This window comes from Sceloporus occidentalis, unplaced genomic scaffold, assembly GCF_023333645.1.
Source record: "Sceloporus occidentalis isolate IW3139 unplaced genomic scaffold, rSceOcc1.0.p SCAF_4, whole genome shotgun sequence".
NCBI classification, from domain to species: domain Eukaryota; kingdom Metazoa; phylum Chordata; class Lepidosauria; order Squamata; family Phrynosomatidae; genus Sceloporus; species Sceloporus occidentalis.
The window spans coordinates 112,066,655-112,085,774 of NW_028316984.1; the positions used below are offsets into that span (position 1 = coordinate 112,066,655).

Sequence of the window (19,120 nt, forward strand, 5' to 3'; positions counted from 1 at the left end):
GATAACAATTATGACACTTGCTGAAAAAAAGCTTTAATAAAATTTGCCAATAATTATAAAGATGGAATAATAATTTCAACAATGCTCTAAACATTATTTCTCCCATATTTAACTTACCTAGACAGTCTGTCAGGTGTTCCTAGTATTTACTGTACCACAATCTAAGAAATATTAGTTCAAACAGAACATTTTTCTCCTGTTGTTCTTGTTTTGCTGCGTGCCTTCATGCTCATTCTGACTTATAGGCACACCATCATAGGATTTTCTTGGCAAGATTTCTTCAGAGGAGGTTTGTCATTTCCTTCCTCTAAGGCTGAGAGACTGAGACTAGTCCAAGATCATTCTGAGGATCCCCATGACTGTGTGGATATCTTAACCCTAGACTCTCAGAGTCCTCACTGAATACTCAAGCCACTACACTGTGCTGGCATCACATCACACTGGCTGTGTTAAAGACTCCTGTTATGACCTATTAAATATAGGTCCTATTTAATAGGTCCTGTTAAGACCTATTAAAAAGATGACTGAATGTAAATTGTGTAAAAGCAAGGTTGAGATTTAAAGCCCTCCCATGTAGTATTCAATACTGTATGAAGGGCTGTAGCCTGATTCACCACCAAGCATTTCCTTGCACACATGGAATCTGTACTATAAGTATATGAACATGACCCTGGATTTCAGCCTGTGAATTAGAAGTTTTTTCTTCCAATAAAAAATTTAGTATAAAGTATGAAGAGCCACCAACTGTGCTATGAATGCACCTTTTTATGTGCACAAGAGTCCTTCCTGTCAGAATCCTCTCATGTGGCACAATGCACATGAGAGCGAGTGGTAAAAACATTCTACGAAACTAGGCTGTGCCCTTAAAACAATAAAAAAGAGACAAACCTCAACCATCGAACTGGGGGTTTCTAGGAGGTTGTGTGTAGGGTTGCCATAATTCTCTACTAAAAACTGGGACAAAATTTAGACCAAAATATAGGACAACTGTAGGATAAAATTTAGCCCAAAATGTAGGACATTTAAGAAAAATGGAGGACCTTAAATGTCCTACATTTTGGGCTAAATTTTATCCTACAATTGTCCTATATTTTGGTCTAAATTTTGTCCTACATTTTGTCCCAGTTTTTAGTAGAGAATTATGGCAACCCTAGTTGTGTGGGTAGGGTGGAATGTTACTGAAAATCAGTTGTGTCAGTAGGGTGGGTGTCACCAGGCTTTGTATCACCCAATGCAGGTGCCCAGAAAAGGCTGCCAAAGGGGCAGCAGAAGAGTGCTCATCACTCTCCCTCCCCCCCCCCCAATGCTTTGCTTGTCTGCCCCTTGGCTACTGCTTGGCCAGACCCAGAAACCGCTGCTGAGGGGTAGCTGGGCAAGAGAGGCAGTGGGGGAAGGGACAGAAAGAAGGAAGGGGTTTATCATTTAGGCTTCTCTGCTGCCTGGGCTCCCTTACCCAAGACAGAGCAGCAGAGAAACTGGAACGGGTGTGCACACCTCTTCTTCAGCAGCCTCCCAATTTGGAATCTGGTATGGCTGTTCACCCAGCAGAGACGCTAGACTCGGAATGGAAGACACTGCACCTCCACCAGAGGCTGCTGATGGGGAGGGGGGGAGTGCTGTGGTCTCAGAAGTATTAAGGGACTAATGGGGAGGTTCATTGGCTACAAAAGTGGAGTTTAGGGGTTGAATGTTTATTTGGAAATAGCAAGGATTGAATAATGTGACTACAAAGCATGTTGCCAACCATTTCATACAGTAGAAATTATTTTAATTATTTCCACTGTTTTAATCATCAGTGTTTGAAAAGATTCAGTCTTCACTACTGAATCCCCCAACAGACGTTATAAAATTTTTATTTTTGTGCTTGGAAACAATGCAGATGTTGCTTTATACCTGGAGACAAGAGCCATCATATCCTTGCTGGTAGATGAACTTCTGAATGGAATGAAGCAATCTAGTATAACCACAGGCCATATCACTAAAGAATGAAAAAAGAGTATCTTATTTACAAATTATATTTTAATAACAATATTAATATTTTCAGCTTTGCAAGTGAAAAAATGACAGTTTTTTTAAAAAAAACTGAAGTAAATGAATCAATACTAGCAAAATAATTCAGATTTAGTGTAAAGTATTTTGCACAGAATTCACCTGTTTATGCCACAATAACTTGTAAAAATGCAGAATCAAATTGGGTTGATAGCCATACATTTCCCTGGCCATATTCAAATTGTTATGAAAAGTAGTTTCTTCCCATACACTATTTTAAACAACAGCCTTTTTTGTTTTTCTAACAAGTTTATCACCTACAGGCACTGTCACTGGATAGCTGCCATATCCAATACCCTTCTCCCCTTCACACCTCTGTCAATAAATGAGGAAAGTTTAAATATATCTCTGGACACAGGCATCCCAAGAAGAAAGGGAAAGAAAAAATAAAGTTCCTTCCCTTGCTTCGCTTCCCACTCCAAATCCTTAATTGACTAAAGATTAATGTCTATATAACAAACTCATTCTTCTCAGTGTGATTTTTGGCTGGTGCTATTTCTCCCACTGCTTCCACTCTCTGTCCCCCTTTCTAAGTGCTTCCAACAGTCAGGCCTTTTCCAAAGCAGGGAAAGCAAATCCCGGGTTTGATGTGAGACAGAAACAAACTTTTGATTTGATGTGAAGTCGAAGGCTTTCATGGCTAGCATCCATAGCTTTTTGTGGGTTTTTCAGGCTATGTGGCCATATTCTAAAAGAGTTTATTCCTGACGTTTTGGCAGCATCTGTGGCTGGCATCTTCAGAGAATGTTGACATGGAAGAGAGTTGCATATATACACACACACTGTGTGACCCTGGGTAGGGAGGAGTGATTTTCATGTTAATTTGTGTATTGTTCTGTTGTTAATGGCAGGGCCTCAGGGTGGGAGGATATGTGAAGAGGATTAGTGTCTGCTAACTGGTGATCATTGTCTGCTGGGAAAGACCCTGACCATGGGTGGATTTCTCATTTGTATTTGCTGAGTCCTGATTTTGCTATTTTTCAGGACTGGTAGCCAAAATTTGTTCACTTTAAGGGTTTCTTCTTTCCGGTTGAAATTATCCACAGGTTTATGTATTTCAATGGCTTCCCTGTGCATTCTGACACGATAGCTGCTGGCATGGTCCAGAATTTCAGTGTTATCAAACAATATTTTATTCCCAAGATGGTTTATAACGTGTTCTGCTACTGCTGATTTTTCTGGCTGACTCAGTCTGCAGTGTCTCTCGTGTTCCTTGATTCGTGTTTGTACATTGCGTTTGGTGATCCCTTTGTAGACTTGTCCACAGCTGCATGGTATGTGGTAAACACCTGTGGCTGTGAGAGGGTCTCTCTTGTTCTTTGCTGAGCGCAGAATTTCCTGGATTTTCTTGGTTGGTTTGTAAACCATTTGGAGGTTGTCTTTCCTCACCAGTTTCCCTATTCTGTCTGTGGCCGGTTACAGACCGGCACTTTAGTGCTTGACGAGCACACACTAGGGTTACAAAAGGGCGGTGCTTCCGCACCGCCCTAACCCTAGTGCGTGCTCGTCACGCACTAAACGGCGGTGGCCCTTCCATACGGCCGCTGCCATGAGGACATCACGGCCGCGCCGCCTCTAGACGGGGCGGCACGGACGTGACGTCCTTGCTCCGCGTCAGGGCGCTTAGTGCGCCCTGAACACGGAGCAGGAAGGAGCTCCGTTTCAGAGCTCCTTCCTGGTTTAGTCCGCTGGGTGCAGCCTTCAGACGGCTGCGCCCAGCGGACTAAAAGAGAAAGGGGCCAAGCGGCCCCTTTCTCCTTCTCCCCGCCGCCACGGGGTGTCCTTGGGGCTTGAAGCCCCAGGGACACCCTTTTTCAGGCTGCGGGGAAGCGGCGTTTTGCTGCTTCCCCGCAGCCTGAAAAGCAGCGGATCGGGGTCTCAGCGGCTGCCGTTCTGGCAGCTGAGGCCCCGATACACTGGGGAAAGGGGCGGGTGCAGACCGCCCCAAATGGGCGGTCTATAACCCGCCTGTGACTCCTTTTTGTATGGTAAAAATACCTTCCCTTTGAGTGGTTGCTTGTCTTCCCTCCTCTGGGTTTTTCTTGGTCTGGCAGCCCTTCTGATGTCTGAGCTGGAATAACCATTAGCCCATAGAGCCCGGTCTAGGTCAATTCATCTTCCAAGAAGTGTGGTTCACAGATCCATTCTGCCCGGTCTACTAGTGTTTTTATTGTGCTTCTTTTTTGTCCTGGGTGATGATTGGAGTTCTTGTGCAGGTATCTGTCCATGAGTGTAGATTTTCTGTACACCTTGTGGCCCAAATGTTGGTTTTGTTTGCAGATGACTTGGATGTCCTAGAATTGAAGCAGCTAGACCGGGCTCTACAGGCCCTACCCAGCGTCACACAGTATATATATCCAACTCTCTTCCATGCCAGCATTCTCTGAAGATGCCAGCCACAGATGCTGGTGAAACGTCAGGAATAAACTCTTCTAGAACATGGCCACATAGCCCTTTCCCTACAATCCATCTTCAAATATACACATTGACACCTAAAAGATTGTGAGTGCCTTAAGGAAAAGTAGATGAGGATCAGAGGTCTAGGGTTCCTAAAATACTGACAGTCAGAAGCCAAGAATCAGTAACTTGTCATCAAAAGGTATCGGGAAGTTAAAATGCCCAGGGTCAAAAAAGCTGTAAATCAGAGTCACGATTACAAAAAGTAGCAGTAGCTGAGTCATTAAGTACTCCAGGGGTCATAAATCTGTGCATTTCTTTAAGCCAAACTGCAAAGAGGAAGAATAAAACTGTACTTGACAAGTTAGCTGGTGGTTGTAACTTTCTTTTATAGGTGCCATATTCAGTCAACACCATATTTCAGTATGTAGGGATGGGTTGCACAGCTGTGATTGTCTTGATATCTTGACTGAAGTCTCTCACTTCATCTACAGGGAATAGTCTGGGCCAGACATCTGAGCCTCTGTCTTCCTCTGAGACTGGGAGGGGAAGTCTCCCTGCTCTAAATCTGATCTGACCTGCAGAACAGGAGGAGGATTTGGTTGGCTGTCAACCATCTGCTGTTACTCCTCCACTGGAAAGTCTGATTTGTCTTCTAATGAAGATGAACTATCAAGAACTACCCGGATTCCCAGTGATTGGGTGGCATATAAATAATTCCTATTATTATTATTATTATTATTATTATTATTATTATTACTATTATGAGATGGTGGGGGTAGGGGGGATGACAGTGGGATGGGACACCGGTGATGATGATGGAATTACAAAAAATGCAACTTTGTCTCACTGCCCCACAGGTCTTGCCCACTGCTGTTAAATCCCCAGATTCATCCACCCAGCTCTCTATAATACAAACCAGTTCAGCATGCTCATCCAGGATCAGGTCCTGGATCATAGCTGTTTTTCCATTTACCAGACTGGCATTAAGTAGTAATATCTTCAGCCCAGGGGCCTGTTTCCAAGCCTATCCAGAATCCAGAGAATGTTGTAGTATATTTCTTACAACTTTCTATACTAGCTAGGGCAGGTGAGGCTTGCAGATCAACTTCTGGAGGGCCACATGCTTACTATCTCTGCTTTACATTCATGACTGTACTCTGACATTATCTTGTAATATTATATGTTTATTACAAATAGAGCATATCTCTGTAGGAAAATCATAAAACTGAAATGCAAATTCTCACATGGACAATCACACATGTAAGTTTCACAGTATGTACATATTTTGTTATTGTTGTTGTGTATCATTGACTTATGGTGACCCTAAGGTGAACCTATCATAGGGGTTTCTTGGCACGTTTTTTCAGAGAGGGTTTGTCATCATCATTTTCTGAGGCTGAGAGTGTGTGACTTGTATACACATGCTGAAAAACTGTGTCCAGTCACACCCTTCTAAAATAAACACACCATAAAATAAATGTAACTGTAAAGTGCTTTCTGTGAAAGAGCAGCATATTTATCTGCTATGAAGTGAATGGCTTAATGAAAGCTTAAAATAAAACCCATTATATTTCATACAATTAACTTGGACCAAAGTCCTGATTAGTTCAGTGCACCAGCTTTCAAACTAAGCTGTTAACAAATTCTCAGGCAACGTGTAATTAACTGCATAAAATACTATCTGGTTTTAGACAAAATTATAATGTAGCAAAGTTGGTAACTGCAGCAACACAAATACCTGCATGAAGAAATGATACCTTTGCATAAATTACACTCCAGTCATAAAAGAACTCAAATTGATAAAAAACAACTCAAAGCATCTCAAAGAACACCCCAGGACAGGTACATGTTTAAACTAATTTGTTAAGAAATTCACACAAAGCTTGTTTGTACTTTAGAAAGCATACTAAATATACAGCAATGTTTCCCATTCCTTATAAGGTGCTGTGAGGATAATTAAAAACTCGTAATATGACTAATGGTCTTTACTCAAAGCTCTTATCTTAAACCTATACAGTGGACCCTTGTTATACGCTGGGGTTTGGTTCCAAGATCTCCCGTGTATAACAAAATCCGTGTATTTTCAAGTCCCATTACATATAATGAAATAGCAAAATGGTGTCCCTTATAAAAAATGGAAAATCAAGGTAAATTTATACTTTTTGGGAACATTTTCAAACCGTGTATGCTTAAATCCATGTATAAAAAATCTGTGTATAAGAAGGGCCGGCTGTAATTTAATTTAATATTTAATATTTAATTTTACCAGTTGCAAATTTCAGTATATCCAGCTACTCCTATCTCTCTAGCATCTTCTCTTGCTAGTTTCAGCAAGATATGAAAAGGTACTCAATCTCTCCTAACAAAGATTTTGCTTGTTGAGTTACTGTCAGTTTATAAAGTAAAACAGAGCTCTCTTTGTTCCTTCTACCAGCTTCTTTTCATTCTTTTGACAGTGCAAACAAATCTAAGGGTGCAATCTTATCATGTAAATAAAATTCATATTCTTAAATTCTTTGTTTATATCTGTACAATTAATGAAACAAAATCATTTGCTGGATGGTAATAACTGTTAATAGTAATTCATTTCAATATGGTAACTGAATCCAAAAGCCTAATTTAGCATTTGCTGCAATAGTGAAAATTATTGTGCATTCATTACATGATAAAATATGAGAACAGTTCTTTGAATCATGGAAGGTGTGTCTATTTGCTTCTGTGTACTATTTTTGGCAGACTGGAATATCTGCTATAGAAAACAGGGGTAGGAAGGGCTTTTCCCATTATTACCATTTTATACCTGGACTCAAACCTAGATATTTATCAGATGATTAACAAGAGTATAATTTTTATCATCAATTACTTCATGAGAAATACAAGGCTACATAAAATAGATGCTAATTAAAATATCCTAGCTCAATCTTCCATAAATAATTTCACATGTAAAACATATGTGTTTTCACGTCGCAATTTACTGATGACAGTGAACTTAACGATAGCAAATAAACAATATTGTCAGCAAAATTTATAATATGTGTTGTATTTGAATGTCTGGGTGAGGGGGCCTGGAACAGATTAGTTATGAAACCGTTTAATTTTGCTACTGTGTTTTATCAGTAGAGTCTTTTCCTTTTTTGTTTTGTTTAATAGTCTAGTTACTGATGAAGCAGTGGTTCATAAGAAGGTATCCTAGTTACAACAGTTTCTGACTTCCCTATCAATAGTTTCTAGACATTTAACAAAGGCTAGGTTATCAAAATGTATGACAAATAGGCCTATTATCAGGAAGTAGACTCCATTAGGAAAGACAATTTAAGCTGTTTTAGCAAGATTTATCAGGAAATCCGTGCTCCATGTCCATTTAAACCCATCTATCTATTCTTAATGTTCATCCCTTCAAACAAGCAAATAATAAAACCAAATGCAATATTCTTGCTTGGCTATCCTGTCTAGCATAATACCAAAATCTGCATATGTATTATATATTAGAATGAGGAAATCTGGAAGGCAGTTATAAAGGAATATACCTATTAGATATTATCATATTTTAATAGATAAATCATAATTAGCCTTTCCTTACAATTATGGCTGTGATCCAAAGGAGCAGTTTATCCATGGGTTATTTTGGAACAACATGGCTTGTCTGCAAGAGCAGATGACACATTTTTTGTTTATTTTTGTAATTCCTCCCAAGATAATCTCTCCTTTTAAAATATCTCTCTTGAGAACTCTATATATATATATATATATATATATATATATATGCAGTTTATAACCAAAGAAAGAAGTTGGCAGCATCTGGAGAAGGAGACTTGAGTCTGCAAAAGCTCATGCTGCCAACTTCTTTATTTAGTTAATCTCAAAGGTGCTGAAAGAACTCTTTACATACTATTCTACAGACTAACACAGCTATATCCTTGAATTCTAAATTGTAACAGTTCACCATCTTCTTTGCAATTAAGTTTATTGAAAGAAAATTATTTTCTTTCCTCAAAACACATAGTGCTACACTGACTCTAGATGCTGTCAACACATAAGATCCATGTCATACTGCAGCCCAGAATGCCACCTCCAACTGACCTAAACTATTGGTGTATATATAATTAATATGAATTTGTCACTGTAGGTTGAAAATGCAGTGGATTAGATTGAATTTTTAACATTAATGAAAAATATTCTTAAAATACTGATTCTTAAATAAATGCTAGGCTTAATGCGCTTACTTCTTCAGTATCTTCTTTTAACAGCTTTGTACTTTAATTACATAAATGGTTCTTAAGTCTTAAAGCAAACCAGAGTAGCTGAATAGCCACAAAGGGCCTCTTTTGTTTTACATTAAAAACTGATGAGTCTGGTGTCAATACCAATGCTGTCGATACCAGAGCCATTATCACTAGATGGACCTCCCTATTAATAAGCACTAAAGTCTGAAATCAGTAACAGTATAAAATGTCTCCGTACAAATGAGGGCCCCAACATGCCAGAAGGAGGCTATGGCAAGATCTCGTTAAAAAAAAACCCTCTGGATCCTGCGGTTGGAGTATTAGCATCAATGCTTGTTTTTTAAAAATCTGTTTTCTTTCCTTGAGAAAGGTGTTTCTTCTACACAGGAACACTGATGCATGGTTATTTGGTCAGTGTTGCTTGTGAACAGGTCACTTCCCATACCCCTCCCTTTTCTAGGGGTCAATAAAGTTTATTGCCCTTTGTTCCCTGTCCTCTTCCTCTCTCTGCTCTCACCAAGCATGTTCTGAGCCTGGAGGCCCAGGTTTCAGCAGTGTCCACGAGTACTTTTGCATAGTTGAAGTTAGTGTACCAATTGTGCCCATTCTTGAAGAAGTCAAATCTGGCTACAGTAGTAGCCTTGGTTACATCCCGTTTGGATTACTGTAATGCACTCTATGTGGGGTTGCCTTTGAAAAGTGTTCAGAAACTTCAGTTGACCCAAAGAGCTGTTGTCAGGTTCTTAACCTGAGCTGACTACAGAAAGAACACAACTCCCTTGCTGCAATAGCTCCATTGGCTGCTGGTCCATTTCCGGACACAATTCAAAGTGTTGGTTTTAACCTATAAAGCCATTTACAGCTTGGGTCCAGGTTATATGAAGGACCCTATCTCCCTTTATGAGCCCACTAGAGTATTAAGATCATCTGGAGAGGCCCTTTTCTCTGTCTCACCACCCTCTCACTCATTTGGGAACAAGAGAGAGGGCCTTCTCGGTGGCTGCCCGAGACACTGAAACTCACTTCCTAGAGAGGCCAGGATGGTCTCATCCCTGCTCTTCTTTCAGCAGCAGGTAAATATATTTTTGTGTCATCAGACTTTTTAAAATGACAAAGGTTGGGCATTCAAATTCTATGCAAGTCAGGTTTCTGTATAGTTTTTAATACATTTAAATATTTTAATGTGTAATGTTTAACATTATAAATTGTTTTTTAAACTTTATCTTTACATTTTAATGCTTCTGTGTTGTTTTAAAATTGCACTAAATTTCTTTTAAATTTGTTGTTAGCTGCCTTGAGTCCCTATACTGAGAGAAAAGTAGAATATAAGTAAATAAAATACAATAAAATAAAAATAATAAATATAGCAGTCTGGCAGGAGAAGCACATATAACAGATTAAGTTATCCAAAAATCATTTCCCAATATTGCATCACACAGTAGACTAGTTCTGTTGGAGTATTGGCATCAATGCTTGTTTTCCAGATCTTTGTTTCTTTCCTTGAGAAGGGGGGTGTCATCTATGCAGGAACACTGATGTATATCTCTGTGGTCGTTTGGTCAGTGTGAAGAGGTCACTTCCCATACCCCTCCCTTTTCTGGGGTTCAATAAAGTTTGTTGCCTATTGTTCTCTGTCCTCTTCTTCTCTCTGCTCTCATCAAATATACACACAAAAACCAGCCTGTGCTATTAAATATGATTTCTCTTCTTACTTACACACATGAGAGTCAGCTCTAGGGACTCTTCTACCAAGTATAGTTTTCTCTACTGATTAGGTATTTTTGTAGAATCTAGATGTAGCAATAAAATAAGTTTCTTTTTACCTACCAACGTATCCTGTTTATTTACCAGAAGCTCAGATCTAGCTCGTTTTACCAAATACCTGTGGAGTATATGCTTACTGTTGTGTTGCTGCTGCTGCTGCTGCTAAATGTCTTAACCACAAATAATCAAACCATAATAATTTTTCTAACAAATTCTAGCTCCGTTGGCTTGAATGTATAGAAGAGCTGGCAGGTAAAAGTGAGAGGAAGGTGAATTTCCTCTTCTTTCTCCTGTGGCATTTGCATAAAGTACTCCTGTGATTAAGGAAACATTTTGAATGGGGAGCACTGTGGCAGGGTCACTGAAGGGGAAGAGGAGGTAATCACTGAAAATCAAGGTTCTTCTTAGGACTGCTGTGGGGAATGTGAAAAGGTGGAAGTTAGTTCCCATGCCAGTGATACCCAGGAATGAGGCCCTTTCTTCCATATGTGCTTAGCTGCTATTCTATCCCATAAGAAAATAAAAAAATTGCACTTCTATAGCCTATATATCCAGGAATAGCCATGTTGGCAATACGTATTTATTTACTGTCAACATGGCTACTCCTGGATATATAGGCTATAGAAGTGCAAACTTTTTTATAGCAAAGTACAATAACAACCAATAACAGTGATACTTTTGTTGGGCCAACCAAAATGCACAAAATATATTATGCAAGGTTTCAAAGCTTCATTGGCTTCACCAGGAAAAGGTGTTAAAAATCACACAGGACAAAATGTAGGCCTGTGATTCTTAAAATCATCATTTCCCTCCTCCTGTATGATTTTTAACACCTTTGCCTGATGAAAAAGCCACTGAAGTTGAAAAAGCTTGCATCATTTATTTTACAGTATCACTGTTTTGTAGATTTGGGATATTACGGCACTCTCTGTACACTATAGTGAGATTAAAATCTGCCTTTTATTCCAGAACTAGGGGGTCTTGCATGTGAGTTACAGTATAGGTAGTGAGCACAGAGGCATGCACAAATGCCCTTGCAATTTGCAAAGAAAACCCATCTTGTGTTTCTCCCCACACAATCCTCATCTGTAATGTCAGCAGGATTTATTTATTTTATTTATATAAATAAATTAGCACACTTTTCCTCAACAAGACTCAGACATTTTTTAAAAAAAGATCTATAGCAGAGATAGTGGGTTGGACAGGAGGATAAGCTCCACTAGCATTTCATGGACTAACAAAGAAGTATCAGGCCAGGGTCATGAAAAACTATGCCAGGAATCATCCATGAGTTTGTACCTTCCAACTCAGGATCTCCACCATTAAGATGGAATGTCAGAGCCATTGCTAGAGCTTGCAATACAGGCAATGGCACAAGGCTGGGCTACTAGTATTTATACCTGGCCAGTGCAATATTCTATGCCAATATTTACCCACTAAGCATGACCCTTTGCTGTACAATCAACCAAAGTAAGAGGCTTTGAAAACTCACTCTGATTTCCCATCAAAACAGAAACTCGTTCCTTCAGAAAGTGAAAAACCATTCCACCTGATATTCTGGATTAGTTCTGGAGCCATTGTTTTTGATAAATCAAAGTAGTGTCCAAATTTTGAAAAGGCTGTCAGGGTCACCTATGAAAACATACAAACTAAATCTCAGGTCAATTTGTACATTTTACCCATGCTAAAATACACTTTATACATGCAAAACAAGGATGTTTTTAGTAAAATCAGTTGTCTAAACCAGGCAAAGGCTTCTCTGGCAGCAGATGCTATCTGAACAACAGAAAAGTTTGGCTCTTCACATCATATTATATAAGGATTTCACCTTGAAATTCATTTTCTAATAGTTTCTCTTTAAGATTTTTCTCTTGTTTAATACATATGGATTTTGCTCTTTAAGATATTTGTAAATGAGACAGCTATCTAATCGCTACACATATTAGTGAAAACTTTGTGATGACCATTGTTAACTGTGCTTGATCCCAACTCAAAGAAGCAATAAGTTAATGGGGCTGCAATTCTACACAGGCTCTCAACAATTCACTTTGAATAACAACCAATACAATTATGTTGTGAAACAAAATTCTATAGGTACTTATTAATTTTTACTGTATCAGAAATATGCACCTATATTTTTCAAGAAAAAAAACCAACAGAAAATCATTGTTTACTGTTACTTTAATTTTTCATGGATGTCTTCACTTCAAACTCTCCTACTTGTGGGTGGTCATTCATACATAAAAGATCTACTATACTGAATACCAAGTGGCTGTATATATGAAATAAATATCTGTTATTGTTTTATTGTAAATAATTAGCAATAATTAAATATATAAGTACTTTAACAATAAATGATTATTTTAAAGAAAGTAACTATTGCTTCTGTAATGCTTTTAGTAAGCAAGGAAAACAGGACTGAGTTCAATATTGATAATAAAAATAATTATAAAAATAAACATAATAAAAATATTTTAAAATATTTACTATGTTGTACAATAAAAAGATAACATGTAGTAATTATTTAAAAATAATGAGCTTCGATTTTAGTCCTTAGACATTACACATCACAAGACAAAAATCTTACCATTTTACTAAATATGTGCACTGCTTAAAAATAAATTCAAAGTTTCACGTTATTTAGTTTTGGGGTTCTCAAAGCAATTTAAACAAGAGCTGTTCTTTGCCCTATAATCTATCCTTTATCCGGATTACTGATCAGAATGTTTTTACTGCAATCTCTGCCAAGCTCATCTTTTTATTGTGTAAGTCCAAGCCCCCTTAATGTTTTAGAAAGGCCTTGACTAACTGAACTTTGATCTGATGTCTTCATTGAGAAAAGCTCCAGGTTGCCCATTTCAGATGCAAATCCTCACTGAGGCCCTAGAGAGTTTAGTAAAGACAGCAAAAAAGAAGAAACAAGAAGTTTCCAGGATCCTCTTTGAGAATCCTAGGGAACAGTGGTGTCCCTAATCCACACAGTTGCATGGATTAAGGTAGGTGATAACCTTTCTTGATTCTAAAGAATAAACACAGTGCCTACAAACTGGGTGGAGGACTAGGATTTGGCAGCAATAAAACACCAGGCAATAAAAGCCTGGCTATGTCAGAAGCCTGTGAATAGACCTCAATGTACCACATTCCCAGGCCTAGTGGGGAAGCTTGCAAAAAGCCCACCTGAAGCAAGTAAGCATGAATAATCTGTCTTAGCAGCAGCATGACCACAGAGACAGAGCAAAAGGAAGGAAAAAATACATTTCTCTTAAGTATGAGATGATAAATTTATTAGTAGAATGTGGCTTCAAGTCTCCTCTTTCCTTGGGTCCCTATAAGCTAGCCTGCACAAAGAGAAATAAATTAAATTGTCATGGAGCAGAGTGTCCTTTTTGCTACCGTCTGCTCTTAACGTTTCTAATTGCAATACTAATGTGCTAGAAATTCTCATGTTTTGGATGAATCAAGGCAGAAAATTGATTTCATGCTGTGACAGTTTATATATTGCCCTCAGAATGCAAGCAGTTCATTCATTAAAAACAGAGAATATATGAGAAAGAGAGAGAGAGAGAGAGGTAAATGAAAACCACACACACTACACCTGATTGCCACAGACTAAGCAATATGTAAGGTCTTTGGTTTGAATTTAAGATGATTAGCCAATTAAGCGGGGTGGGGGGGAATGCTTAATTATCCAAGCTTCTGGAACCTGAAGCCCAAGTTGTATACTATAACATTAGAATTAACAAACTACAATCCAGGGATCCTCCTTAGACCTTTACAAATTCCAGGAGAGGAAGGGGGGATAAAATTATTGTGGATATCTCTTTTGTCTGCTAGTATCTTCATTCACCCCCTCCCACTCTGCAAACTAGGTCCTGTAGCAAGCTGAACCCAATTTTTACCAGGTAAGGAGTATAGTTAACAGAAGAACTAAGTGAGAGATACAGAATATAAAATAATTCCATACCTTTAGGATATAGTCTAACATATCCTTCTATAAAGAAAATATTATAGATTATAAATAAAAAATAATTATTGGTGTTTGTGTAGAAAGTATAAAAATCAATTAAATTTGGGGGGAAATCTTCTGCTAGTTTGGATACATTTACCAATATTTTGCGTACTATGAATGGCTACTATGTTGTAGGAGAAAGGCAGCGGATTTGAGAAGTCCCTGGGCAAGAGGTATTTCTTACTCTAAGATTTGCCATGGTGCCTTCCCAGCCATAACTTATCTGGGTGGAGGAACAGGTGATACTGCCATAGGCAGCAATATGGCCAGGTGGTGATGGACAACCTGGCATTGAGAGAGAAGGTGCATAAAAGGTGGATTCAAAGGCGTGTTACACACGGCCATAAGGGACGTCCTTAGGAAGTCCCATTTTGAAAAAGGGGCATCTCTTCCAGATGCCCCTTACCCTGTTATGGACAGAGTCCGTAACAAATGGCGGCGGCCGTTCCACATGGCCGCCGCCATTTTGACATAGCAGACGCTCTGCGTCCGCACGTCATGGCCTGGAAGTGGCGCCGCGAGTGCGCACTTTGGCACTTGCGGCGTCTCTTCTGGGTTGCCGGAAGGAGTGCGATTTTTGCGCTCCTTCTTTGCAGCGTGGAGGACTCGCGCGGTTTGGCTGCTGCGACTCCTCCATGCTGCAACCGGCAGTGGCCTGAGACCTCCCCTTTTGGGTGGTCTGTAACGGGTTAAAAAGAAAAATGGAAAAGCAGCATTTAGGAGCAATGGTTAGTTTGGTATTTAGTAGAGAAGGGTTTTATCTGGAGATTTTCTTCACAGCAATTGCTCATTATCAATTTTTTTTGCCAGTGGGCTGAAAGTATGCAATAATTAACATATAGAGAGTTTTTACTTCATGGATCCAAAACACACTGCTGAAATAATATAGTTTGAAACTGCTTTAACTGATCTGGCTCAATGCTAGGGAATTCTGGGAACTGTACTATGTGAGACATTTAGCCTTCTCTGACAGAGAGCCCTGGTGCCACAACAAACTACAATTCCCAGAATTCCATGGCAGTTAAAGCGGTGTCAAACTGGATTATTTCTGCAGTGCAGCCATAGTTTCTACCAGTAACCTCTGATACTGGACACTATCTCTGGGACTGAGCTTTTGCTTTGCAGCCTTCCCTTTTAACTGGATTGCACCTTACCTCAATTTTCAATGTATATTTCTATAACTTTGACGTTCAATTGGACCAAAGTGGACAGTTTAATAATACTTCACACACACAAAAATATCAGTTTTCTATTGGAGTTAATATCTCTTTTCCCTACATTTCTGCATACAAATGTAGTAATTTTGTGTAACTAATAAAGCACAGTTGATGGTTTAGCATGGCATATCAAGCTTCGTATTAATAAAACTGATGAGGTTACATGATCAACCTGGAGGGTGTTTGATTTGGCATGTCAACATATATAAATTTTCCCTCTGATACAAATACATGGCCATGTCTGTGCAATTACACAGAAAACCAAACATGCCAAGCCCTGTAAAATCATTTTGTCATATTCCAATTATATTCTTTAGTATAAAGCTGAACTTACTGGGCAGTTGACTACACTTACATCAGGATATATAACAATGAGTTTGTAGGACTGTGTGCCCCAAAATATTTCATTTTATTTCAGGGATCTGACCATGCCATTATTCTAGGCAAGAAAATAGCTAGCCTAAGGAGATAGATAACTTATAAAACACTAACAATTGTAAACTCTGTAGAATTGACCACTGGGCTTGTTTCTGTGCTGTCTTCAGAACGATTAGTTGACGGTGACAGTGAAGCTGATATAATCTCAAATGCTTACTTTACTTATTATGCACATGAATAAGCAATTCAACAGCCTGATTCAATTCCATGCCTTCACTAGAGGGATCCACTAAGTACTATTCATTCCACCTATACAAACATGCCTATGTTCAGATAAATTTAGAAAGCAATTTGGTATAAATAGAATGGATGCCTCTTGAAAACATGTGCAATGAATATTATAGCTCTAAGGCTGAAACAATTATATTTTAATATTTATTGTTCTTATTACTGATGACAGTATGACCTACTTAAGGTAGAAATATACATTACCTTGGCAAATGGATATTCTCAAACTTATATGAACTAAAGAAACATGAATGCAGGAGTGAGGAGACTATTTGTGAGGACAAACAAAAATGAAAGAGAAGTTCTTAACAATGTCTACAGCTGGTGATTCTCTTCCAAAACTGTTTCACTTCCTTCCTAACTAGAAGGAAACTAACTAGACAGGAGGACATTAGCAGTGGAAACTCAACACATGGTAGAAGGATTAAGCACTTTTTCACTCTTAAGGTAACATTACAAGGCTAACACAGGGGGTGATGTACAGTTGATTCTCTACATTTGTGGCTTTTACTTATGCAGATTTGATTAATATATTCCCTCTAGGAATCTCCAGGTCCTCTGCCAGAAGTTGATCGCAGAACTGTGCTGGGAACCTAGAAGTTCCTAGAGAAAACACTTCGTAAGGCATTTGTAGGCCCTCCACCATGATTCTATTATCAACTTCTGGCATATGTTGACCATAGAGGTGCATTGGAGGACCTGGAGATTCCTAGAGAGGTGTTCTCTTAGGAATAAAAATTATATTTTTTATTTGTGAATTTTCCACATTCATGGGGGTCCTTCACCCCTAACCCCAGTGAACATGGAAGGATCACTATAGTTCCACAGTTTTTGAATTCATGCTAAATAGGTAGTGGGGAAAGTATAGTCTTCAATGCCATTTTTGAGGCCACCAAGTCCTCCAATTATTTAAAATTTTAGGATATTTCTAGCTCTCTCAGGATAGATGTTTAGACCCATGAGAAGCCTTTTATTGAAACACAAAGGCAACCAGCAGTTAACTTCTAGTTGAAATCCTGTTTCAAAAATGGCTCAGGACCCTGAAAAAAAAATTGCAAGATTGACCCCACCCACCCCTTTTTTTTGAGCAACATAAAAACAGTTTTTTTGAGGTAGGGTCCTCCAAATACAGCTGTCCACCCATGGCAATTGTCCATCTCTGCGCTAAATGGTGTAATCAATTTGATGTATTTTTAGTCACCAATATTTATAATTTAACCTATACATATCCTGAGAATACAGTACTATGAAATACAATTTACCTCCAGTTTTGGTATGTTCTGGTAACGCCAGGCTATTCTCATGGATTCCTGGGAATCTTGCCTAGACATCACAGATCTTGCTTCTTCTTCCTCCATTACATTCACAGAACTATCTATTAAAGGTGATGGAAGTTCCTGAATAAAAATAATACAATATTTTAGATGAGCTGTTTTGGTCCAAAATTTTAAGTAAAATAAGTAATTAACATTAAGGAAGACAGAACAAACATATTCCTATTTCACTTAATGATACTAAAGGTACTTCCTCTTATATATCCTCAGAAATTCTATAATATTTGAAAAAACATGGAGAATGGGTGAGATGGCATAAAACTGGAGACAGGAAAATGTCTGAACCTTCAGAAAAGGAAAACTACAATAATAGAACTGACCATAGTAATAGAACAAATGATAAAGGAAGTAGTTTGTAGGAATCTTAACAAACAATGCAATAATCAGCACAAACCAGCATAGATCTTTCAATAATAAATCCTGTCAGGCTAACCTTATGACTAGGTGACTAGCTTAGTGGGCTACAAGGATGCTGTGGCCATACTTTATCTTGATTTAACAAGTATGTGATAAAATTTCTTAAACAGAGGCTAGACTGTAGTATTATCAGATGGATATACAACTAGTTCAAAAGCAATACTCAAAGAGTGTTCATAAATAGGTTGCTTATCAAGCCAAAGTAACACTTTGTGTGAGAGGCCATTGAACTTGGTACTCTTCATCAAATTTGCAAACACCACAAAACTGGGATGGATCAATAACATTACAGAAGATAAGAATAAACTTTAAAATGACTGACAGGACAGCAGTTCAAGTTGAAATTCAACAACAACAACAAAAAGAAGATCTGAAGTGAGGCAAAATAAAAAATAAAATAAAATGCATATATATAAACAAGAGATACCTGGCTTGGGAGAAATACATGTAGAAAGGCTCTTGGGATTACAGCTAATCACAAACTGATCACAAATCAGCAGTATGGTATAGCTCAGCCAAAGGACTGCTTCCGGTTTGGGCACTGCACTTTAAGTTGTCACAGTTTAAGAATATAAATTGGAATAGGTTCAGAGGAGAGCCACAAACATAGTCAGAGGAATCTGAAAATGTTCTATATGGAAAAGGGAAGGACTTAGTATGTTTGTCTGGATAACAGAAAAGTGTGTGGGGGGTGGGAGGAGGCATAACAGTACTTTTTAGATATCCAAATAGTTACCACTTCAAAGAGGACAAGACTTGTTTTCTGCTGCTGCAGGCTTAAATTCAGGAAGTTAGATTTGTGATGAACACTAAGAAAAGCTTTTGATTGACAGCAGCTGACTGACAACAGACCTAATTAATAGGGGCAGGGGAATAAGCTCTCTCAATGGAGGTCTTAGGCAGAGGCTGAACAGTCATCTGTTGGGAATACCTTTATGGTAGCCTAGAAGGGAGCTGCCACCTCCACAAATCTATGACATATATAGGGCCCGAACAGATAGGCCAAAATAAAGCTGCTTCGGGTCACTTTGGAGGTATGCT

The 19,120-nt window shown here is 38.6% G+C and overlaps 1 protein-coding gene across 3 annotated transcripts in view; it reads right to left on the minus strand.

Annotated features, from left to right (window-relative positions):
* Positions 1–19,120, minus strand: part of ELP4 (elongator acetyltransferase complex subunit 4) — a 221,588-nt gene that overhangs the window by 159,936 nt on the left and 42,532 nt on the right. For all 3 annotated transcript variants that reach the window (XM_089521299.1, XM_089521298.1, XM_089521300.1), the window contains 3 exons: positions 17,591–17,725; positions 11,929–12,068; positions 1,894–1,978 (listed from right to left, as the gene is read on the minus strand). In XM_089521299.1, coding sequence (XP_089377425.1) covers positions 1,894–1,978; positions 11,929–12,068; positions 17,591–17,725 — 360 coding nt within the window. The remainder of the gene's footprint in view (positions 1–1,893; positions 1,979–11,928; positions 12,069–17,590; positions 17,726–19,120) is intronic.